The following is a 26,522-nucleotide window of genomic DNA, read 5'->3' as shown; positions in this document are numbered from 1 at the left end:
CCTTGATGTGAAGCACAAAAAGTGTATTGTAATGGCCACGTCTGGCGGCGATATCTTCAAAACACAAAGAGCATTGTCTTCTCACAATGCATGGTCATCGGTGTAAGATCAAGGTTAAATCAGAGGTCAATGTCTAAAATACATTAATGACCACATCTCAAGAACCAGACAAGATACTGATGGTGTCAAGTGAAGTTGAACAATTAGCCCGTGGCTAGAGGTGGGCGGATTGATCCTAATATCGATAATATCGATGCCAACACTGGTATTGATATTGAACGATCCTCGTGTAAAAAGATCGATACTCAAGCTTTATTTTCTCTCCCACACGCACTGACTGCTGCGCACACAGATTCATCAAAGTCTACTCTCTGTCTGTAAGAGCAGTGCTGCACTGTGTCACACAACACAGAGCAGCGCACCCTCCCCCCTCTGGTCTTTTGTTGTTGCGCTGTCACGTGGCTCAGCGGTGCCAGCCATCAGCCATGCAGGTAGGCTCAGCCTGGCCCGCCCACTCAGTGTTCTCCTCCGGTCAGCCCTATAACTCAGGACATTTTGTTTTAAGTTGTGTTGAGTGATATTTTTTAAACAAAAATGTTGATTGTGATAAACAAAGTATTTTGTTGTCACGTACAATGTTTGGCGAAATTCTATCCTAGGTCTTTTGGATCCTTTGGATCTATGAAGCTTAAATATGAAAAAGTATTGGTATCAGTATCGATACTGGTGATACTGAGCCTGTATTTACTTGGTATTGGATCAATACCAAAATTCCCGGTATCGCCCACATCTCTACCCATGGCGACAGAGAGGTGCTGCAATCTGGAGGACTTGTTAGGATTTGTGCAAACTACTTGTAGATGGTTTATTACGTTGCATTGAACGTTAGGTCTTTGCTTTGTTGAGAAAGTAGTTCAGCCACGCCGTCACATTCAGTTTGTCTAATGCACATAACGTATGTGTTCAGGCTCATTTATGCTCACAGGACACTCTGCTTCTCTCTCTGCTCTGCTTTCACTTTGTCCATATTTATGTCCCTTTTCTGAAAGCTAACAGATATAGCACAAACACAGCAACACCTCCGGTAATCGTGGGATCACGTCACCAAAGTTCAAGAGAGATATAACTTTAAACCAAAACTACACACAGAAACCCATTAACATTGGTGGCCTACTTGGACAAGACCTCTATACATAATGTTGTTATGAAGTACTTGATGGCCCCACAGACCACCTCCATCTACACCACTGCCTACGCTTTTTAATACTTCAAATGTCACCTTGTCTGATGTTGTCAGAAACCTTCAAAACTGTCCACAGTGCCATCGAGTAGATATTTTTCCTTAATGTCTGTGAGGATTTATTGACTGTGTTCATATGGGCACACAGAAAAGGTGTAGCTTGTATCTTTGATGTTTTCTTTATATTATAAACAAACAAACGCATAATGATGAAAAGCATAATAAAAAGTGTCAATTGAAATTCTAAATACAATAATTGTATTTAGAATTTACAATATATAGTGACATTTTTGACATAAACTAAAATTTTTACAATTTTTAAAAGGTTAAGTTCAAAAGTCAAATGTATATTTTTGTGCCAGAGACAAAAGTTACCATATTGTTACCCTGTGAATTGGCTAAGCGGCGAGCAGGGTCTTCTTTTCACACCTCGCGTGCGTGTGTGTGTCTGTGGACAAGATAAATCAAAAACATCTGGATGGGTTTCCTTCAAATTTGGTGGGAATATTACTTGTCTAGATATCTAAAGGTGATTAGATTTTGGAGTTATTTGATTAAAGGTCAAATGTCAAGTTCAAGGAAAATATAGTCAGAGAAAACAGCTTTATTTGGATAGCACAATAACCAAAAAAAGCCTAGATCAATCAAACTTAGTGGGACTTTTATTTGAATAGATATCTAGAGGTGATTAGATTTTGGAGTAGTTTGGTGAAAAATTTCCATTTTCCCCTCCTCTTATCGTCTTCTTTTTGTACCCGGGGCACCAGATTGCTTTGGTGTTTTTGACTCGATGCCATGTTGCCTACTACAGTTTTGGACCGAGTATAAGACGGCCCTGAAATACTTTCTGAAAAACAAATCTGTTTCTATTCAAGAAACGTTTTTTATTTGAAAATAATGCTAATAAAAGCACATTGAGGAGAATAAACAATGCAAACTGGCCGACCATGGCTCCTCAGATCATCATGTTCATCAGATCATCAGTTCGTAAAATCAATTTTAAACACAAGTGAAACTTTCTGTGTGTGCTTTCTGCACATACAGAACTTTTTTGATGGGTAAATCCCCAAAGGCTTCTCAGAGGTTCCTGTGACGGGAATAGGAATGCAATCATTCAGATTTTCAAACAGTTTAGAAAATATCTTTCACCATTTCGATGGTCGGAATCAAACAAATAAATCCTGACAAACACAAACGGGTCGTGCACATCCAGCTGGCGCTGTATGCTTGGATCCGCATTTCTAAGTTATTGAATAGGACTTGGACTTCATTTGCATGAATCACTGACAAACATTGGGGTTATTCTGAGCGGAGTAGGCAACTGCAAAACGGAAACTACTGAGGGAAGCCACCAAGACTCTCATGACAACTCTGAAGGAGGTACAGGCTTCTGTGACCGTGATGAGATGATCAGTTGCACCATCAGTCACCACCTTCTGTTCGGGTGGAACAGAGAAGGTTTTTCAGATTAGGATAAACTCATCAAATCTAGGCTTCAGTCTCCCATGTGCCTTCTGGCAAAATGTACTTGAAATTTCACATCTTTTTTTAGAAAATCCTTCTCTGTGACTCTCTACTGTAAAGCTGCTTACTGTGCAACTGGAGATGCAACAGAGAAAAGCTGCACCATGCACAGTTTTTCCAGATGGACTTTCTTTCCAGAAGGCAAAACTCTTAATCTTGCCAACGTGTTGACCGAGTGGTTGTTTACAACAAGATTTGTAAAAATGCAACAGAGAGTAACAACCCATTGTTACCCATTGTTCACCTTCTATTATAAATAAATACATGAATGAATCCTGCCCTTCATAAACGTGGCAGTCCGTGAAGTTGTGTATTTTGGTGTAAGTCTAATTTTCAGGAGACACAGTTATACTGGAAGAAAGTAGGCTGAAATATCAGATTTGAAATAGTAAATGTTAATTTTCTGGTGAGGATAATGTTGGGGTATTGTAATTCATCCCCACCCTCCCCCACCATAGAGCTGCCTATGCCATGTAACAAAGTTCAGCTGACATTATGGTAAAGATTTCATCTCAAAGAAAGTCCAAAGGTTTGGAGTTTGGACAAACAGTGTCATTCTGTGTATGTTCTGCATTATCGCTTTCCGAGTAAACAGGTTCCTGAAACGTGTGCAGACAGACAGATGGAGCGGCTGAGTTACAGTCGACGCGGTGTAAAGTGAAAGATGTGTTGAGGGATACGCCAAGCCACCAGCGTTAGCCTTAGGAGGCCCCGAGCTGAGCGACACAGAGGAAATTGAGCCCATATGATGTTTTTCCACCATCACAAAAGAGATTTAGGAGACATGCACGGAGAGCCAAGAGAGCTGAGCTTTGGTGGGAGCGATGGAAAGCAAGAGAAAAAGGCGAGATGTTTGCTCCTGTGTTTCATCTGCCCGTGCTGTCATGCTAAACAAAGAGCAGTGCTCTCTGTCTGGGTTCTGAAGTCAATAAGGCAAGTTTTGATGCAGATGTTTCAACTTTCCACCTTTTGGATCTAACAGAGGCACCACTTGCCAAAAGGCGAGGCAGGCTACTGCTTGGGCCCCCAAGGCCAGCAGGGCCCCCCCTCGCCGCAAGGACTGACAACATTAAACCACAGCCTCCCCTTATTTTGGTAGTTTAAACAAAAGCTTGGGCTGACAATGACTCATAGGGGGTACTATTTTGATAGCACATATTAAAAAAAAAAAAAAAAAAAAAATCTCAAAGGAGAGCACAAACCTCTGTCAAGAACCAAAAGTCTCCAATATGGAAAAAAAAGAAGGTTTGTTTTATTTACATGATTTAAATATGTACATTGGTTGTCCATGATCAGAATGTGTCCAAATAGGGTACTCTTCTTGTGTTTCTAATTGAAAAAAAAAACATGCAAATTATCTTATTTGGACACTCGGTGCATGTCGCACAGTCAGAGAATGGGATGATTAAATCCCGGATCTGGATTTAGATCATTACCAAAATTTAAAGGATTCTTTCATAAAAATTTGGTTTGAGTAACACTGCAACAAATTGCAGAGAAAAACAGAAGCATCAGTTTGGGCAGGAACATTTAAAGTGATGTAATAACATCATTTAAGTGGTTATAAATTCAGTAATACACGTTTCACGATATTGACTAGATAGACCGCTGGATGACTGATTTTAACATGATTACTAGAAATGTTGTCAACATAATTACTAGAAATGTTGTCAACATATACTTCATAATTAAAGGGGAACTGATGGTTCATCCTTTAACCGGTGACAAAAATAAAATTAGTCAGTGCAAAATGGATTCCAAATACATTGTTGCAGCAATAATATTGGATGTCGCAAGCTAAACATGTGTAAAGGAAATAGTTTCTTTTCGCAACTGAACAGGCAAAAATATCATTAAAAGTGTGTTTTAGGGTGGAGAAGATCTCTATGAAGGTAAATGGCTCCTTCAGTAAGACTGAGCCCCACATAATGACGCAGTGGCGAGCAGTACTACTGGATGATGGCATGGCTAAGGTCAGTGACTGACTGTATAATCATCATTATTTCATCTTAAAAATTAATTTGTATTTTGTAAGGTAAATATGCACTTTGAAAAATGGCAGAATTTAAACTTTAACCTGGGAAATGTTTATGAACTTTCCATTTGACCTTTTTAATACAAGTATTTTGCATTAAGCAGTTCCCTTTTAATGATAAAGTTAAAAACAGACATTTCTCAACATTGCACCCAATGAGTCAAAAACTTCACATATTCTCAAGAAATGTTTGTTTTTCAGAATGGTACAGATGGAGAACCACACCTTACTTTTTCTGGGTCAGGTTCAAAACTTCTCAATCGCCCCTCATACGTTATAATGCAAGTACAGTATTGTGTATTACAAAACCATGTGACCATGTGAGTGTGTGTACATGAGTCTACACATTGTGCATGATAGTGAACTCAAACAGCCCCAACTGTTCCCAATGTGGGGAGTAAAAACAAAAAAAAATATGGCTGCTCTCCGTGTTGACTCTTGTGTGGCTGGAAGACTGAAAACTTGTGCATTTTATGGAATAAAACCCCCATATGACATGGTAACATCTTGGCAAAATGTAAAGTGGGTACTTGTCTTGACATTTGATGCCTGTATGATGAAATTCTGTGGAGCTTCTGTCTATCCGACCTTCTGTCTGTTCACATCTCTCCTTATCCAATCTATTTTTGCCAGGAATCTTTTGGTATGCATCAGCTGTCATTATGCAATTTTTGGACCGGGGGTGGTAAATGTATGATGTGTAACTTATCCAAAAAATAATAATGTCAAAAATGTGGAAATACATATTTTCCTGAAACTATGGTCTCTTCAGTTGTTACCATACATGGCAGGTGGCTCCCTCTTGAGGCACCTTTGGCAATTTTAGCAGTTGGCTTTCCATTCATTGGAATGATGCACAGATTTCTAACAAGCACTGCTCTAGTAGTGAAAATGAATTTTTGGAGGTGAAGTCTGACCTGGGTGCTTCTTTTTCTCCCACAGTCACCTAAAGTCCGCCGTTATCCTGCGATGGACAGCGTCCCCTTCTTTCTCAGCCGAGTTAAACCCGAACCTCCAGAAGACCTGCTCGCTCATGACCCGCACTTCCACACGCAGACCGAGCCAGTCGACCTGTCAATCAACAAGCCCCGCCCCTCATCGTCATCAATCACCTCCGTGACCACCTCCTCCTCCCCTCTCAGATCCACTTTCTCCCCGTCCTCCTTGTCGTCATCATCCTCCTCCTCTTCCTCGCCATCGGTTATCACCTCAGCCTCCTCGGTGCTTACGTCAGGCCCTTTGGTTGCCCCCGGCTCAGGGGTCAGAGGTCAGCCGTATTTGCACATCCTGCACTCTGTGCCGCCACCTCCGTCCAGCCCTCTGAGCCTGCAGGGAGCCGGGAAACTAACCAGCCATGTTCACCGGATCCCAGTCGTGGTGCAGTCACTGCCCCTCATGTACACCACTGCGGTGCGATCGCCCTCCAGCCTCAACAACGCCCTCATGCTACCTCTGCTGGACAAAGCCAAAAACCACGGCAAAGGTGAGACTCGTCTGCCTCGCACTTTAACCAGCCTGATCTACAGTCTGGTCCATAAGTATTTGGACAGCTTTAATTCAAAGGGTTTAAGAACAATGTCACATTCACCACTGAGGAATCACAGCCGCGTTTACACTCAGTCCCTCTAATCTCAGGAGACAGAACCCACGAGTAATCAGACAAATTAAATAAAAAAATAATTTTTTAATACAAATCATCGCTTTTTCAGACAGTTTTGTTTCCATGAATATTTCCAAGTTGCTAATTACGTCTTGGGCTTCACTTAGAGATCATTTATTAAGAAATACAAACAGCATGATAAGTCTGTCTGGAGTTGACAGTTCTAAAAAAAACTGAGTAACCACAGTGAGGGAAGCCACCAAGACACCCATGACAACTCTAAAGGAGATACAGGCTTCTGCAGCTGTGACTTAGTGCAACTTTTGTCTGTGTCATAATGCAGTGAAACAGGGGAGGATTTATTGAATTAAATAGATGTGAAATTTCAGCTACCTCAAAGTTACCCCTTGGTCTACATACTGGCAGGAAAACCGCTATAGTTTCTGTTGAGATCAGTGTGTGGATCAAACAGTGACAATCCAGGGGTGGGTGGGTTATTAGCTAATATAAGTTAGCTAAACATTAGCTTTATCTAGATAATACACATTAACCAAAATGTAATTTAAGCCCAAAGTTAGAACATTAACATTCATTAGTCAACACTTAACGCTTGATCTAATTCTGTACCTCAGAATGTAAGAAAGCAAAGTGTATTAAAGAAGCTAGCTAGCTACTTACGTTAACCTATTTTAAACTAATCTTTGGGTAGCACTAGCCACTAGATCTTAGATTTAAATAACCCACTGTAATTATGAAAGTGAATCAAGCACACGAGACGTTCACCTAACTTTACGAAATGGTACAGTACATGTTATGGGTGTCTGAAATCTTATGATTTTTCCAGACACGAATATGTTAAATACTGTAATGTTTATAATTACAGGTAAGGATATAAAATTGTTTTGAAAGCCTCAAACTGTCTTATTTAGAGTCTGAGATATAATACTTTATTGATCTCACAGTGGAGAAATTATGTTTACACTCCAATTACCTCAGACAGCAATTAGTCCACAATTATTACTTGTTTACTTTAATAATGGGACACATCACAATTAAAGACAGCACATAAACATTTGACATTGTTTATGTGCACTAAATTTGAAGAAGTCCGTTATCCGAATTGAGGCAAGTGGGTGAAGGTCTCGCAGCAACCCTGAGTCGCGCCGCCGTCAGTTTGGGGGGGAAGGGGGAGTTTCAGACCCCCGTACCTCCAGTAATTTAACCCATGGTTGATGCTAAAGTATAAAACGCAAGCACCAGAGGTATTGCATTTTTCCAAATACCACTACAAAAATCAGAAATAAGCAGTGAATGTCATCAAGCTAATGACTTGAATGATGCTTGCATGCTAGTATTGTTTAGTAATAGGTGCAAAGAAGAACAGTGTATGGCGCCACCTGCAGTTGTGGGGTGGTAAAGATCAGGAAGCATCAAAATCAGAGTGGCATGAACCCACCGTCAACCCATGCTGTTTGTGCAGGTGAAATTTGGTGACAGCTTTTGTCAAAGTGAAGATGAGCTCGACAAAGAGGCTACTTTCAATCTGGATCAGACATCCAGACGTCTGAGGCCGGATACTCACTATCTTTGCCCAGTTTGACTAACAGACCCATTTCTCCTGTTTTATACGGATCTCTGTGTCGGCGCAGTTTAACTGCCGGCCACCAGGAGCGAGGCGACAGTCGTTGAACCCGTTCACCGCGGTGAAACTCTGAGTTGGCTGTAAAAGTCGCTGCGTCTTGTTTTTTTTTCTGTCTGCCAAGAGAGAAACACTTAATGATCGACACTCGACACACACCCGTGTGTGTGTGTGCTGTGTGTACATGCTGAAACGGGAGGTGTAATTAGAACATGTGCTGCAGCCTGATGGGTGTGGTGGCCCTCAGAATGGGCCCTTTTAAAGTCTGGGCGTTTGCGCCTGAGGACACGAGGGGAGGAAGGATGGGAAAAACAAGACTCGTTGCATAAGAGGGTGTGGATGGACACGGGCTGGGTGGCACACACACACACACACACACACACACACACACACACACACACACACACACACACACACACACACACACACACACACACACACACACACACACACAGATATTCATAGTACAGCATCAGCTCTGCCCGGCGCTGGAGGCATTGAGCACAAAGGAGCCAGAGTGCACGCTGGGTGTGGTCAGAACAGACAATCTAAGGATAGATAGCAAACGGCACATAAACACAACTAAATGCGCGTCACGCTGAACATCACTGCAGCTGCCAAGGAGGGTTTAAATCTGTTTGAATCTCAGAAGCATCGTGCAAAAATTACCAGGATAGATTTCATGAAACTTTTTTGAAGGGTGGAGCAGGGGTTAAAGATCACTTCAAATTTTTAAGCAGCTCTGGATCAAGAGGCACATCCAGGATTTCCCCACTTTCTTTTACACTGCAAGATGGGCATAAAAAAAAAAAAAAATCATTAATTTTTATATTCATTAATTTTATTTAAAAAAAATCAGGCCCATTTATAATGATAATATCTACAAATTTCCAGGATTTAGTGTATGTTGGGATAAAAATTCAGAATCAGTGGACAGAATATATTTTTGTTGGTGGGACAATAAGAAATGGGTCATAAAAATAATAACAAATTGTCACAAGGATTACTCAACTTGGCAGATATAATTTTTGTGGGGACATTGGGTGCCTCAGTAGGTGTAAGTATATTTATTGTAATTCGTTGGGGGTGTGGCCAAAAATCCACATCATGGTACAGTTTAAGTCTATATGTGGTCCTACAATAGGCTGGCATCCTGTCTAGGGTGACTACTGGGATAAGCTCTAGCCACCCCCCCGTGACCCTTGATTGGAGTAAGCAGGTATAGAAAATGGATAGATGGATGGTCTATTTGACTGTCTGGTGGTAGTCTGGTGTATCATTATTTTAACTGCTTTAAACCAGGGCGGCCTGGGGGCGGGCTGAGCACCCTATAAACCATGTTTGCTGTTTTGTATAAATGGTATTTTCCATCAAAGTAGTAACGTATGCATATCAATGGAAAATTACCTTCTCCAGAACAAAATGAGCCCAAAGACAACAGTGTGTAATACTACGTTATCGATATATAGAGTGAGTAAGTAAGACCCTTCGGCTGCTCCCTTGTTTGCACCCGGGGTCGCCACAGCAGGTCCAAGGTGGATCTGCATGTTGAATTGGCACAAGTTTTACGCCGGATGATCTTCCTGACACAACGCCACATTACATGGAGAAATGAGGCAGGGGTGGGGTTTGAACCGGCAACCTTCAGCACTGAAACCAAGCCCACTAACCACTTGACCACCTCCCCTGTGTTACGTTCTTGATATAAACCAATAAAAACACAAGATAGCCTCTGCCTTGAAATGTAGTGTTCTTACTTCCTGGTGATTTCACATTTGGGAGGACTTCAAATTTAAAGTCCTTCTCTGTAGTAATTCAGTGGTCAACTAGCAGAGAATCTGATTGATACGCTTGTCGATCAATCAGTAGCCACCCCCCACCCCCCACCCCGCCCTCCTGTGGGAAAAACAGTGAATTTGTACTTATGTTTTGGTTTTCTGCGAAACATGATTTTACTAGAAATACACACTACATTCATTTTGTGCCAAAACAGCCAACAATGATGCCACATTCCAAAAACTTTTTTCAGTTTGTTAAATAATTCAAACTATTTCTGCAAGTAGAGTTGACATATTTATTGACTTAAAGTTAATCCTGGGGGTTTGGGCTTGTTGTTTTTTTTTAATCTAATACTTATGAAAAATATATAACCTGAAATAAACTCCTCTGTCTGCCTGAATATGTTTAAAATCATAAAAAAAAAAATCCCAGGTTGTCTAAACTTGATATTTTTCTGATATTGTAAAAGGTTTTCTTGTATATTACACAGTAAATGGCTCATTCCAATGACATTGGAGGAGGCTGTGTTTTCGCCTCTGTTTGTTTGTGTGTGAACAGCCTGGAACCCACAATTTTTTTCCATATATCATTATGAAATTATTACAGAGGATTCATATCCTGATGGACGAGAAGTCATTCAATTTTCAAGGTCATAGGTCAAAGGACAAAGTCAGGAAAAATCTTGGCAAATTGGAAAAATCCCTATATTCAATATTGAATTAATTTTCAAAAATTCATAACTTTGTCAAAAAAGATCAAATTTCTTTCATATTTGAGAGCATTATTTAGGATGGCATCCTTTATCAACTGACAATGTTTAATCCGGATCTGATCCAGATTACAGATTTTGTGACCATTTAACATTAAAAACCCAATTTATTGTATATTTTACATTATATCTTAAATGTGCCCTGATCACTCTCATATTTGAAAGTGAGATGCAGACTGGCACTCACTATCACCTAACAACATTTGATCTGGATCTGATCTGGATTGTGGATTTTGTGGACATTTGAATTTAATATTGAAAAGCCCATTTGATGTACATTTTGCATTATATCTCAGTCAAATGTGTCTCAATCACTCTCATTTGTGATAATGTGGTGCACACTGGCACTCTCAATGAATAGACTAACTTTGATCCGCATCTGATCAGTATTGCGAATTTAGCGGATATGTGATTTTAACATTGAAAACCCCTTTTGATCTATATTTTGTATATTTTAGCTGATGAAAAGCCATTAACAGGACTTTGTTGAATTTGAAACTAGTGTTAGAAACTAGTATTACTAGTACAAACTGGTATTATTTTTCGGTGTATAAATTTTAGTGTAAACATCCACATATCATAAAGGGCTAAAAAACAGAATAAATCTATCATTCAGACTGGATCTTCTTCAAATTTCTACGACTACGCTGCTGCTGCAATTTAGCATTTCGACAAATGTGTGCCTGCTTTCCTTTTGTTCACCACTGGGGGCAGTGTCATACACTGTACAAGACAGTACTGCATCTTATTTCTGTGTGTTTAAGTTAATCCTTTTCTGCACATTTTACATAAAAATGTAACTCTTCAGTTTTGACCTTTACTTTTTGTGGTTTGAAGTGGGGGTGCAAGTCCCACCCTTCCCCCCCGCCAAAAAGCCCTCATCATCACAATACAGACATGAAGCAGTGCAATGAAAGTGCATTGAAAACAGACTGTGCAAAATCATGCATTTTACAAGCTCACCACTAGGTGGCACTAAATTGCACACACTGTCACTTTAAAAAGCACTTAAATGGACTTTCAGAAATCGTGACCCGAACACAAATATTTGGTATTTTTATGCAGCAAAACCAGTTTTGTCTCATTTCTTCATCTTGTTTTTTGAGTGTAAAAGCTTCAAAACCAAACAAAGAATCACAGAGTCAACAACCGATTCGCCTCACCCGCCCCAAAGTGGCAACACTTTTGCTTTTGTGCAAAATTTCAAGTAGGAGTCGCGACGTAAAAAATGCTTCGAAAGCTCCAGGAAATAATCAATTAGACATTTGTTTTAAGGACTTTTAATACAAGTGCAGAATCACATTCGGCCGTTAACCCACAAACACTTTCACGCGCACACAGTGTAAACACGCACACATGCAGGGTGGCCATCCTCTTGAAGAGAGGGCGGGCATCCTTCCTTTCACTTCTGTCTCCGGCAGGAGGTTGCCATGGAAACAGGGCTTGACTGGAAACAACAGGAGAGAAAGAAAGAAATCCGGTGCTCTGCCCACCTCTCCACCACTCCTCCTTTGTGCCACTCGCTCAAAATACCCCTTTGCAACATATAGTGCATTTCTGACTAATTACAGGTTTTTGGTGGGGTAGGCGAGCTGGTCACCGCTCTGCATGTGCTGCGCCGCGACAGCAGCTTAGAACATTTAAAAGCATGAGCTCCAGCAGAGTTGCAGCATTATCTGTGTGTCCCCCCCAGTAATAACACCATGTCTGCTCTCTAGACCCTTATTATGGACCATTATGACCACGGTCTCGGCTGAGAAGGCAGAGGAGGTGGCATCCTGATGGCTTTCAAAAAGCACCAGGCGTACGGGGGGGATGCTGCAAAGAGCTGCAGAAAACTATCTGACAATAGAGCCGGTGTTTCTGACAATTTCCTCTTGAAGAAACAAGAATATCACAAGATCTGAGACATGTCAAGTCCACGTCGTGCAGTCTTTGTGGTGTGCCATACCAAACAGAACAGCAGACATTCAAGTGCATGCAATCTGACAAATCTGGATTTCAGGCAAGATCCAAAATGCAATGTACACGCACTCAAAATCCAGATATGACAATCTGGAGTTCCTGAGCAAATTCCAAAGGTGCCTGATGTTGCAATGACAGAGAAAGTGATACTCAAGGCATCCAATATTTTTTTTAAACTGTCATTTTAATAAAAATAAATAAAATTTTCTTTGATTTTGAAGTATTGTTTCATTCCTCCACCAGGATGAACAATTGCATAATTTTGCATTTAACCAAATATTATTGCATGTATGTATTAAAAAAACAAACAAACAAAACAACAACAACACCCGCTGCCCCTTTTTCAAATGTCATTAACATAAACTCTGCAACATATCTCGATTTGGGTGTACATGAAATTTCACTTTATTGACTTGTGTCGGATGTGCACAACACTACAACTGATATATATGTTCATTTTAGAAAAGTTTATTTGAGCTTTTAATAAATGCTCAAATCAATAAATCTTCCAACCTCAGGTCTTCCCTGTCAGCAACGATTACCATTCCACCAAGTGTCCTGGAGATCAGCTAAAAACATTCAGAAAAACTGATTCAAATGTTATATCCATAGCCCTTTAAATAATGAGTCCATGTGCACTAATTTTTTGTGGCAGCAGAAAGCAGTTGCATTACAGACCACCAAAAATCCAGGTCAAAAGTCAACTGTAGAGTATTTTTTACGTAAAGCTTGCAATACTCAGACGCACCTACATAAAGGGGTTCACTATGCATGCATACTTCTATACGAGGTCTGATAGAAAAGTATCGGAACGACTGGAGCAGCGCCACATCAAATTTTGCCGTCTGAATCTTCCGAATGGTTTCCACCTGGCTGTCGCCCAGTTTCTGGCAAAATGTGATGTGGCGCTGCTCCAGTCGTTCCGTCTTTTTCGTTGAAATGAAAATCCGCCGAGCGCACAGCACACGTCCCACACAAAGGCTGCTTACCAGAAAATGATGCAATTGACAGGCGTGAAAAAGTTCACGCATGCGCACAAAGGTTCAAGGTTTGCTCATGCAAGCACACGTGATTCAAATCCATCAGGTTTTTGCAAAAAATAAAAAGGTCCGATACTTTTCTAACAGACCTCGTATGTACACACACACACACACACACACACACACACACACACACACACACACACACACACACACACACACACACACACACACACACACACACACACATACCTGAAAATCCAAAATTGTAACTGTAGTTTGTATCATATTTGTCCACTGCTTTTCTTCCTCCTTGATGCTTGCAGCTAGAGCTGTGTAAAGATCAGGTGGAGGTATCGGAGAATTCCATTTTTTTCGTTTCATTTTTCAAACCCCACAACTTTGGTACAAAATATCACAAACTCTAATCACACACTCCAACCTTAACAATCCATCCATTTTATATACCCACTTTGTCACAGGGTATTAAGCAGGTTGATTCCCAGACAGACTCCCTGTTTGTGCCACTGGACAAGACACTTGATCTGCACTGTCTTAGTCCACCCAGTGGTAAATGGGTACCAAGTCTGCCTGGAAAAATACTGTATTGTCAGGAGTAGAAATCCCAGATTTTTTAATTATTATTAATTTGGGAGGTCCTGTAACTTTTTCTCTGGTGTGACATATATGTGGAAAAAAATAAATAAATCATGCATTCATTAACAACAATAATAATAATAATAATAATGATGATAACAATTTAAACAAGGCTTTCCCCGGAATCAATGCACTAAACAAAATAAACTCAAATAATAAAAGAATAAATACCCATATTTATATACACCATGTTTATTTTTACATCTTGCTTCCTTATGTCAAATAACAGCACACGCTGTGGGGTGCACAAGCACTACTCAGTTCCTGTCCATTATTGTTAAATTCACTCCCAGGGAAACACTTTGTTAAACACTTTGTTAAAAAGTGAGTACCATATACAAATAAAGAAATAAAGAAATGAAACAAACAAACAAACAAACAAAAATGTTTGATTTATACTCCAGTAAATATGGTAACCTGTGTCAGACTGGTGTCCTATCTGGAGGTGTGGCAGACTTTCATTCACTTCACACTATGGAATCTGGGAGTAGGCACTGGTACCAGCTGGCATCAGGGCATATGTAGGACTTCTTTCTTTCTTTTTTTTTCTTTCTTCTAATTTATCAAGGTATAAAGTAGGCACATTTTGACCTCCACATCAGGGATGTTACTAGGACTGCTTTTTTCCATCTGAGAAATATAGCGAGGATCCGCCCCATCCTGTCCATGGCTGATGCTGAGACCCTGATTCATGCTTTTGTTTCTTCTAGACTAGATTATTGTAATGTTCTATTTTCAGGGTTACCACAGTCCAGCATTAGGGGTCTTCAGCTGGTTCAGAACACTGCCGTCAGACTTCTGACACATAGCAGAAGGTCTGAACATATCACACCCATTTTGGCATCTTTGCACTGGCTCCCTGTCTCTGTGAGAGCAGATTTTAAGGTTTTGTTATTAACTTATAAGGTTGTTCATGGACTGGCGCCATCTTATCTGGCTGATCTGGTGGAACTCTATGTGCCGGCCCCGGCTTTGCGCTCGCAGGATGCGGGACTTCTCTGTGTTCCCAGGGTGAAGAAGAAGTCAGCAGGTCAAAGAGCCTTTTCGTATCGTGCACCCACCCTGTGGAACAGTCTTCCTGCGACCGTGAGGCAGTCTGAGTCTGTGGACATTCTTAAGTCAAGACTCAAAACCTATTTTTATTCTCTTTCTTATGCATAGTTTTTATTTTTATTTGTTTTATTCTTTTACTTCTGTTTTTATTTATGTATTTGAATTTTTTTATTCATTTTTAATTATTCAATTTTATGTTGACTTGTTTTATGTTAGGCGCCTTGAGAGGGCTTTTGCTGTGATTTGGCGCATTATAAGCTAATTATATTAAATTAATTAATTAAATTAAATTTGATAAACCACACATCTGTGTGTGCAAAAATTCTATTTTTTGTCTCTACAGATTTAGAAGTTTTTCTCTACAATGTTGACAAATGATTCCCATAATTTAATGGGTTCTGCTTCATAAAATGGATTATTTGTTTTTGATTTGATTATCTGAAATTTGAACAATCCTGCGTAAAGACAAACACCACAATTTGTGGAGTTAAAATTAAACAGGCAAATAGAGGCAAAAAAATCCACAGCCTCCATGGTGGAGATAATTTCTTTAAATTTATTCCAGGGAATTGCCAATGACTTCTTTCTGACATGCCGTGTCAGGCAGGTCTTTATTTTTTTGACACTCATCCCTTGAGTTATCTGAGATGCACGTGGCCTGTGTCCATGGAGACCGAGAGGACAGAATGGCTGCGGGCTCTGCCAATATAACCAATGAGGTGACCAAGGGAGAAGTTGTCACAACTTGTAGAATAGATGTAGCTTCCTCACGCAGCTCGCAAAGCAAACAGGCAAGCAGACACAGCTCATTTAATAAAACTAATAAAAAAATAAATAAAATCCTGTTAACCTCCTGCGAGGAAGCGTCCGTACTAACAGTGATGGTTACAGTACCAAAAACAAAGCTCCGCCCTGCTCCTTATCACTAAGGTGTTGGCTGGAGGATGATAAGGAGTAAAAATAGGTGTGCGCCTGTTTGCTTTCGACTTTGCCCAGGATATCCTGCCCTTCAGATGAGCACAGTTTGACTGGCAGCTCCTGACAACCAACTGTCTACATAAGTGACAAACCTAAAACTAAAATATCTTGTTTTGAAACCCACCTAGAGGCAGATGGTTGAAACATATGAAGGTGAACAAGTCAAATTACGTGTGGATGCACTTTCCAGTGCACCCAACATGATTCAACGTGCCTCGTAGGTTTCCATGCCGCCGTATCATGTGTCTGACTCTGGTGTCCCCTCCCCGCAGCACACACAGACCCCAACGGCCTGTCGCCAAGGCACATAAAAAGTGAGAGCGATGACGACGACCTGCCAAACGTGACCTTGGACAGTGTTAATGAGACCGGCTCCACGGCGTTGTCTATAGCCCGAGCTGTGCAAGAGTGAGTATCACAATGTGTGTTTAATTTGTCTTCCTTTTACGCATCCTACATGTGGTCTCATAACAAAGTCACGCTGTCTGTCGTAAGCTGTGATTTGTGCTCTCGGTCTTTCACAGGACTGAGAAGGCAGTCTGCTGTTCACACTGACTCATTATTATTGGCTGATGGTAATTTTAGTGTTCTGGGAGGTTCAGCGCCCCTCACTGTGTTGGAACTGTATTCTTCTAAAAAGCAATATTTTCTTTAAACGGTTGCTTTTCCAAAGTAAGATAAGATATCACTGGAGCTGCACTGGAGGGATTCTTTTTTTTGGGGGGGGAAGCATGCACTTATAAGACTTCATACCTCCAAACAGTCATTCATACATATAAGTCCAGCCAGATCTTACAATGCTAAAAATTATTTCAAGAATGGTTGAATTTGGTCCTTTCTGTGGATCGTCCCCAAACGTTAATGGGATTTTCACCAAGTAAAAAAAAAAAAAAAATCACTCCAATATTTTTTCAATAATTATGTAAATATGAATTTAATAAGTAATAATTCTTGGCAACTGTAGATGCTTTGATTGGGTCCACCTAGATGCTTCCTTGCAAGAAGTTAAACCCCATAAAGGAGATTGTGGAGATGTGAAATTTGCATTTCACAACCATCAGATACAGGGACTTCTCTACAGGTCTTCTCAATGTGGTGTACATCCTAATACTGATCAGCATGGACTCAACTTAGCTTTAGTTGTCACCACTGGCATCACCACAGATGAGAGCAGGAATCCATTAGACCCCAAGCAGGGGTGAGGAAGTGTGGAGTCCTCTGTGGGAGACTCAGCTTTCAGCACCAACTGCAGTGAAAGGACACCGATGAGTTCAGGGAGGCAGAAGATCAATCAGTGGAAGAGGAGACAGCCATGGTTCAGTATTGACAAGTCAGTCCAACAGACAGGGAGCAGGCAGGCAATGTTAGTCAGGCAAAGGTTCTGGAACCAGAGGCAGGCAAAGGACAAGGCAGATAAACCCAACCAGGAGCAAGCAAATGAGACGGCGGTCCAAAGGCAGCTTGAGATCATTCATGTGATTCTGGTCTGGATAACAGCTGGCTGGAGAGTTTGACAGGGCGGGATGAAGCAGTCTGGTGATGACTGAAGGCTGAGGAGCCGTACGACTGCTGCAAACTGATTACAGGTGATTAGAAACAGGTGAGACCGGGTACTGGGAAGAGAACCGCAGATGGGAGAGCGACAGCGGGTGAAACAAACGCATGGGTGATGGCGAACATGGCATTTCATTATTTTGGTGATAATGGGTTCCTTAGTTTTTCGATAAACACCAGTAAATATTGCAATACCTGGTAAAAATACACACTTTGTGTCATGAAATTCTATATGATGGGATTGTTTTCTTTTCTAGACAGTCCTGGTGAATTTTCTTTCCTTCAATCAGCAAACCCAGCCAAGTGAGCCATCAGGTATTAAAATACAATTTCAAGATTACAATTTGAGGAAGAGTGGGGGTGGGTGGGTAATAAAAAGTTAATAGGCAGATTTTATGATGCAGGTACAAACTGACTGCATCACTCAGAAATGTCAGAAAAATACACATGCATGCAGTTACTTGTTCCAAAAATATTTTTGAGATTTACTAAAATGTTGATGAATCCATCAGGTAGATATGTAGTGGATTTGGAGGTGGGGGGGTTGAAACTCCTCCTTGAGCCACTGACCAAAGGTGTAAATATAGGAAAGATCTTACATAAACAAATGCTGATTGATGGATGCTGCTGCAGCAGAATAAGAAGATTTCCAGTGTTTAACATTAATATTCTGTATCAAAAATGATGACCAGAGAGACAATATTTAGCTTCACATATTGCATTAAAATGCAGGAAAAAGGCCATAGATTTGTTAGATTTTCTGGGGGAGCGTGCCGTCGGATCACTCCAGTGATCACAGGCCACCCCGACGCTTGATCCGCCCCAGATTCTCCATCTGTGCGGGTGCATGTATGAGTCCAACTGCGTACGTCGCCAACACTCTGGATGCTTCGTTCGGTTTAAAGACCTCCCAAGTCCTCTGCTGCTGCTGTGTGTGTGTGTTGAGTGTAGAGATTTCCTTCTGCAGTGGATGACAGCATGTTCTGATCAGAAGCACAAATGCAGGGAAATATTTGGCCTCCTCCTGTACTTCCCATAAAGCAAGAACAGTCAGAACGAGCAGCCTGGCCAGACTCAAGTTAATGCCCATAGGACTATTATTTAGACTAACAGCTAGGAAACTATTCCAGGACCCTGCTTGTGTGCAAGAATGCTCCTAATCATGTACCAGCATTAACAAGGTTGGTCTGCACAGTAGTGACACAATCTGGCTGTGTTTTGGTTGTTAAAGTACAGCTTACAGGGTTTTGTGTTCTGCTTATTAGACTATATGAAGTTCTACTGTGTTGGAAAAGAATGTTACTGTGCATCTTTGCAGTGGTCCTTTCCAACACATGAGCTGCATTGCCTTTCACCACACCACAGAGCCTTCTTGGGTCATGGATGGCAACCCTCCAGGCACACAGCTGGTCCACCCCAGTATTTTGAAAGTAAGCATATCTCGGCCGCACTGAGGTGAAATATGAGCCATCTCAGCCACTGGAGTCCTCAAAAATGAAGCACCTATGTGGCTGGGTCATGCTCATTGAAATGTGCCACATAGCCAAAATGTGGTGGCCAACGTTCCTTCGCAGTGTAAGAGATACTCAATTTCAATTCAATTTATTTAGTTTAAATAGCACCAAATCACAACAAAGTTGCCTCAAGGTGCTTCACATAAGTAAAGTCTAACCTTACCAACCCATAGAGCAAGCACACAGGTGATAGTGGTAATGAAAAACTCCCTCTGATGATACTGAGGAAGAAACCTCAAGCAGAACAGACTCAAAGGGGTAACCCTCTGCTTAGGCCATTCTACCAAAAAGGTTTACAATAGAGAACACAACACAACAACAATTGATGAGAGTCCACGCAGGTGTCCAGTCCACCATCGGGGGGTTGGTTGGGTCATGGTGCCACTCGTTGGATCTACTCCTCAGTCTCCATAAGTTACTGCTCATTTGACACTAAATCGTTCCAGGTGTACCAGATGGAGCTTTCAAAGAGACCTTGCTCCAAAGACATCCAGTTTTTGCCTCAGGCCACTGGTGAAGGTCTAAGTTTCAACCACACAATAAGACAGGCAGGACCATGACCCAAAAGACTTGGATGGTCGTTCTCTTGCAAAGGCATTGGAATCGTCACACCATGCTGTCCAGTGACTTCATGAGCGCTTTCTGGGTGCCTCTTGATCTCCAATGCAAATGATACAAAGACAGACAGAAGATTGCTATTTTAACTATTCCAACTTGCCAAAATTGAAATTAAGGGTTGTACGTATCTTCAGCCTGGTTCAGTGCAGTGCACGTGGCAGCTAGTGTAGATCAAAGATTGTACTGTTTGCAGTAGATATGGATGTCTCCATAGATGTACACTTTTCAGAATTTTCTGGAACTGAATATTTTGTACTTTTCCCCTCATTTTAAAGGGCCAAGAATTAAGAAAGTGTCTTCTACAAGAGCCTTCAGTCAAACTGTGCTTGAAAAGATCTTGTTCTGTCCTTAACCTATTTCATCACTCTGGAGTTTTATTTCTACAGAATCCTAAAAATATTTGTTTATTTGGGTCTATGTGGGGGATGCTTGACATGCAGAGTGTGTCGAGTGTGGATTAAGGGACCATCATGTGGTTAAAAAAAAAAAAAAAAAACCCTGTAATGACATGCAAACACCTGACTAATCATTTGTAGCCCATTTTCTTGGGGCTCTTTCTTCATCTCCTTTGTCTTTTGAGCCACTGGTCTTTGTGATCTCTGGGCTCCATATGTATCTTGCTGCTGTCTTTCTCTGCATGTTTGACAGTTCCTTGTAGCTTTGCTTCATCTTATTGTTTCATTTTTGTCCAGCCTGTTCTCACACAAAATTCATAGGAAAATCGTGGGAAAAAATGGTGCCACAGACACTAAGATGCAGATGATTACGTCCACCGTTTATTTATTTGTCTGTCTGTTAGCAGGATTATGTCAAACCTGCTGCACAGATTTTGATGAAGTTTTCACCACAGATAGATATTAGGGCATGGAAGACTCAACTGAATTTTGGAGGTGATCCGGATCCAGATTATGGATCAAGATTTCACTTTATATAGGCTTTGAAGCAGGGGTGGGCATCGAGGGCCGGGACACTGCAGGTTTTCCATGCAACCATTCACCTCAGCAGGTGGGTTGCTGATGAGCTTCTCCTCTGAACATAAACACCTGGTTGTCAATGAAATCACCTGCTGAGACACCTGATCATTAATGAAATCACCTGCTGAGGTGACTGGTTGCACGGAAAACCTGCAGTGTCTCGGCCCTTTATGGCACATGATTGCCCACCCCTGCTTTGAAGGATTATGTGAAAACTACTTCACGGATTGTAGAGAAGCTTGAATCTTCGACTGGACTGGGTTGCTTGACGCGAGGACGTTTCGCTTCTAATCGCAGAAGCTTCCTCAGCTAAATTTCTTTCTCTGGTAGTCTGACTTCTGTCTTGACTCTTGTAGAGAAGAAAAACAGAAGCCAGCAAAAGCTGGAGACGAAATTTTTTCAACTCCAGTCAACACAGAAGTCAGACTACCAGAGCAAGAAATTTAGCTGAGGAAGCTTCTGCGATTAGAAGCAAAATGTCCTTGCATCAAGCAACCCAGTCCAGTTGAAGATTCAAACTACTCTACAATGGAAACCACCTGGACAACTGAGAGCCTTCACAGAAATACTTCACGGATTCTCACCAAATTTGCACCACAGATAGATATTGGGCCATGGAAGACTCAGCTGAATTTGGGAGGTGATCCGGATCCAGACTGGTGCATGTCAGAAATCTCAGTTTGCTCTTGTTTGAGATATCTTAGTAGTAAGTTTTCTTTTTCTTTTCAACCCCAAACCTATCTCTAACCTTAATTAAAATGCAAATGCCCATTTCTGAATATTCTCTTGTGCATGTACACAGGAATTTATAGGAATATGCATGAAATGCTTAACTTTTTGTAGTATATCATGCAAAACAAAACATGCCTTGAGAATGAATATTGTTTTGTTAGTTTGGCCAAAGCAGATGTTCACCCCATCAAGTTTGGTCTGCTTGAGGGTTGTTATTATATTATAAGAATATATTACATTTAAAAAAACAAAACAAAAAAACTACCTGAGGGAGTTTTCTTTGCCACTGTTGGAAAATGTGGTTGCTCGGGGTTAGGAAAGGTTTCGCTTTGTGGCGACTCATCTTATGATTTGGCTCTGTATAAATAAAATGAATTTTTGAAAGCACAAAATAACAGAAAAACAGGGAGGGGGGCACACAACTTTTTGAACACACACACACACACAACAACAACAACAACAACAACAACAAACAAACAAAAAAATGCCAGAGAGTGCGCTACCAGTAATGCCACTGAAAGAAAAATCAATCAAACCCCATCCCTGCCACATTTCTCCATGTAACATGGAGTTGTGTCTGGAAGGGTAAAACTTATGCCAAATCAAATATGCAGATCCACCTTGGATCTACTGTGGCCACCCCGAGTGCAAACTCACTATTCAGAGTGTGGTTGCTGTCACACCAGTTTCTGCTGCATGTTGTGTAGAGCTGCACACAACAATCAGTGACAGACACAGATCCCTGAAATGCATCCTCATAGTTAACTTATAATTACGTATGTATTATATAATGTATGTACTATGTAGTACTCAATCAGTATTTTTGCAGGGGTGCCTCTGCGATAAAAACTGGTCACAGCACTCTACTTAAATTAGTAAATCCTGCACCGCCCCTGAGGTCACTGTGCTCTAGGGAAGTGTGTGTCACACACACACACACACACACACACACACACACACACACACACACACACACACACACACACACACACACACACACACACCACACACACACACACACACACACACACACACACACACACACACACACACACACACACACACACAAGCAGGAGGACTCAGGTTTCGGTGCAGGTTATTGAAAGGGACAGGCGCACCCCTGAGTGCCACACGTGGGCTCCGGGTGGTCAGAGGAGAACAGGGGTTGGCAGGATTCAACCTTCCACTGGCCGAGCTTTCACTGTGGAGATAAATCGCCAGCCAGGCTCAGCAATGCCCCGCCAGGGCCTTCCCACACACTCACTTTCTCCGCGTGGAAAGTGCACTCTGAGCTGTGTGGAAACCAATGTGTGTGTGCACCTGTGTGCGCATGAGAATACACACGCCGGTGTGTGCGTGCATGTATTTGCGCCATGTGCACGCACGTGTTCCGGCACAGTGGACCGAACAGCTGGTTGTAGAAGGAGGTCAGCCATTGTCAACAGGAACACAGACTTGCATGTTTGTCCGTGAAAAACAAAGCAGTCTGTAGTTTTCTTGAGTTACATGCTGGTTTGGCCACACAGAGGAAGAACGTGCGTTCTGTTTTGACACAACACATGCGCTCTCTGGACATCTGCAGGGGAACAGAAGCCTACAGTACCACTGTGAGATGATTGTATTGCTGTATCTCATCATTTACAAGAGGAAAGCAGAGGATAATGTGATGTGGAGTACTACCAACAGAATTCTCAAAAATGGGATATTTTTACTTGTTTTCACAGCTGCTTGATTATTTTAAAAGGATTAGACTGTGCAGTTTAATGATCCACATCTCCAGTGCTCCAGTCGTCATCAAAAATATGCTAAAGTCTGGTTAAACACACTACTCTCCTTTTCATCTGGCTAACTGCTAATTTTCTCTGCTAACATTAGCTACAAATTACAGAGTTAGTGTATTTAACCATGCAAAATATGACTAATCTTTATACAAATAATATTGGATTCAGAAAAGTTATATTGGACTCGGCTACACGTCGTATGAATGCTTCTAAAACATCAGTAGCGTGCTTGTCTACCTTCTTAGTGTTTTTGGCATCCTTGGAGTTCAATATTTCCACCAGTTCCTCCTCTGTGAACTCAGCAAACCTCGCTGGCAGACGATTTTCTGCTATTGTTGACATGTTTGTTGCCGTTTTTTCAACCAGTGTCTGTCAGCTAGTTCCTGACCTTCGTATGCCGTGCTCTGACTGGCTAGCTGTTGGCAGTAAGCTCTTACGGTATTGGTCAGTGAGAACCGATCCAATATAACTTTGGGTCCTAGCCTTTTTGGATCCTTTTGGATCCAACATAACTTTCTGGCGCCAAGCATGCCAAAATACAGGTAAATGATGGACAGAAAGGCTAATCCGTGATTGGCTATTGCAATCTGAGTGGAGAACATAATATGTTGTTGCGTGAGCGGTTTCTAATCAATTTTTATGGATGTTCATCATGTCAGCTTTTACTAAATCTTCCAACATAACTACAGTCAACACATTTGGAGTCATATCTCACTTGCGTTGATGATTAGTTGTTACTGAAATTTGTCAAATTAATTGTATGACTTGTTTCAATCCTGCTGGATTATAAAATAAAAGCACAGCATCCAGCCAGCATGGGATACAGGTACAGTTTCTAAAATACCATCATAAAAACATTTAAAAGCAGTCACTGACCAAAGGAGTTTTCCTCTTGATCCTTCATGATAGATTTAAACTCGATCAGTTCTGACAATTTCAGTTCAGTCTGTAAGTTATTGGATGTGGAAGAAACAGCATATTTAAAAGCATTTTTCCATCAACTGTAGAATAGAATGAGAGTGAAGGCCATATAGATGTTGGGTTCTACACATGTATCAATCAATTTTTTTTTTTTTATATAGCGCCAAATCACAACAAACAGTTGCCCCAAGGCGCTTTATATTGTAAGGCAAGGCCATACAATAATTATGTAAAACCCCAACGGTCAAAACGACCCCCTGTGAGCAAGCACTTGGCTACAGTGGGAAGGAAAAACTCCCTTTTAACAGGAAGAAACCTCCAGCAGAACCAGGCTCAGGGAGGGGCAGTCTTCTGCTGGGACTGGTTGGGGCTGAGGGAGAGAACCAGGAAAAAGACATGCTGTGGAGGGGAGCAGAGATCGATCACTAATGATTAAATGCAGAGTGGTGCATACAGAGCAAAAAGAGAAAGAAACAGTGCATCATGGGAACCCCCCAGCAGTCTACGTCTATAGCAGCATAACTAAGGGATGGTTCAGGGTCACCTGATCCAGCCCTAACTATAAGCTTTAGCAAAAGGAAGTTTTAAGCCTAATCTTAAAAGTAGAGAGGGTGTCTGTCTCCCTGATCTGAATTGGGAGCTGGTTCCACAGGAGAGGAGCCTGAAAGCTGAAGGCTCTGCCTCCCATTCTACTCTTACAAACCCTAGGAACTACAAGTAAGCCTGCAGTCTGAGAGCGAAGCGCTCTATTGGGGTGATATGGTACTACGAGGTCCCTAAGATAAGATGGGACCTGATTATTCAAAACCTTATAAGTAAGAAGAAGAATTTTAAATTCTATTCTAGAATTAACAGGAAGCCAATGAAGAGAGGCCAATATGGGTGAGATATGCTCTCTCCTTCTAGTCCCCGTCAGTACTCTAGCTGCAGCATTTTGAATTAACTGAAGGCTTTTTAGGGAACTTTTAGGACAACCTGATAATAATGAATTACAATAGTCCAGCCTAGAGGAAATAAATGCATGAATTAGTTTTTCAGCATCACTCTGAGACAAGACCTTTCTGATTTTAGAGATATTGCATAAATGCAAAAAAGCAGTCCTACATATTTGTTTAATATACGCTTTGAATGACATATCCTGATCAAAAATGACTCCAAGATTTCTCACAGTATTACTAGAGGTCAGGGTAATGCCATCCAGAGTAAGGATCTGGTTAGACACCATGTTTCTAAGATTTGTGGGGCCAAGTACAATAACTTCAGTTTTATCTGAGTTTAAAAGCAGGAAATTAGAGGTCATCCATGTCTTTATGTCTGTAAGACAATCCTGCAGTTTAGCTAATTGGTGTGTGTCCTCTGGCTTCATGGATAGATAAAGCTGGGTATCATCTGCGTAACAATGAAAATTTAAGCAATACCGTCTAATAATACTGCCTAAGGGAAGCATGTATAAAGTGAATAAAATTGGTCCTAGCACAGAACCTTGTGGAACTCCATAATTAACTTTAGTCTGTGAAGAAGATTCCCCATTTACATGAACAAATTGTAATCTATTAGACAAATATGATTCAAACCACCGCAGCGCAGTGCCTTTAATACCTATGGCATGCTCTAATCTCTGTAATAAAATTTTATGGTCAACAGTATCAAAGCAGCACTGAGGTCTAACAGAACAAGCACAGAGATGAGTCCACTGTCCGAGGCCATAAGAAGATCATTTGTAACCTTCACTAATGCTGTTTCTGTACTATGATGAATTCTAAAACCTGACTGAAACTCTTCAAATAGACCATTCCTCTGCAGATGATCAGTTAGCTGTTTTACAACTACCCTTTCAAGAATTTTTGAGAGAAAAGGAAGGTTGGAGATTGGCCTATATTAGCTAAGATAGCTGGGTCAAGTGATGGCTTTTTAAGTAATGGTTTAATTACTGCCACCTTAAAGCCTGTGGTACATAGCCAACTAACAAAGATAGATTGATCATATTTAAGATCGAAGCATTAAATAATGGTAGGGCTTCCTTGAGCAGCCTGGTAGGAATGGGGTCTAATAAACATGTTGATGGTTTGGATGAAGTAACTAATGAAAATAACTCAGACAGAACAATCGGAGAGAAAGAGTCTAACCAAATACCGGCATCACTGAAAGCAGCCAAGATAACGATACGTCTTTGGGATGGTTATGAGTAATTTTTTCTCTAATAGTTAAA

The 26,522-nt window shown here is 41.1% G+C and overlaps 1 protein-coding gene across 1 annotated transcript in view; it reads left to right on the top strand.

Moving 5' to 3' along the window:
• klf12b (Kruppel-like factor 12b) overlaps nt 1–26,522 on the top strand; it is a 104,999-nt gene that overhangs the window by 63,626 nt on the left and 14,851 nt on the right. The window contains 2 exon segments of the mRNA XM_034187032.1: nt 5,742–6,282; nt 16,492–16,627. Of these exon segments, the coding sequence (XP_034042923.1) occupies nt 5,742–6,282; nt 16,492–16,627 (677 nt within the window).

The sequence above is a fragment of the Thalassophryne amazonica genome, chromosome 14 (genome assembly GCF_902500255.1).
Source record: "Thalassophryne amazonica chromosome 14, fThaAma1.1, whole genome shotgun sequence".
In the NCBI taxonomy this organism is placed as follows: domain Eukaryota; kingdom Metazoa; phylum Chordata; class Actinopteri; order Batrachoidiformes; family Batrachoididae; genus Thalassophryne; species Thalassophryne amazonica.
The sequence above is the reverse complement of the archived record's forward strand: the minus strand, read 5'-3'. Positions and strand labels throughout refer to the sequence as shown.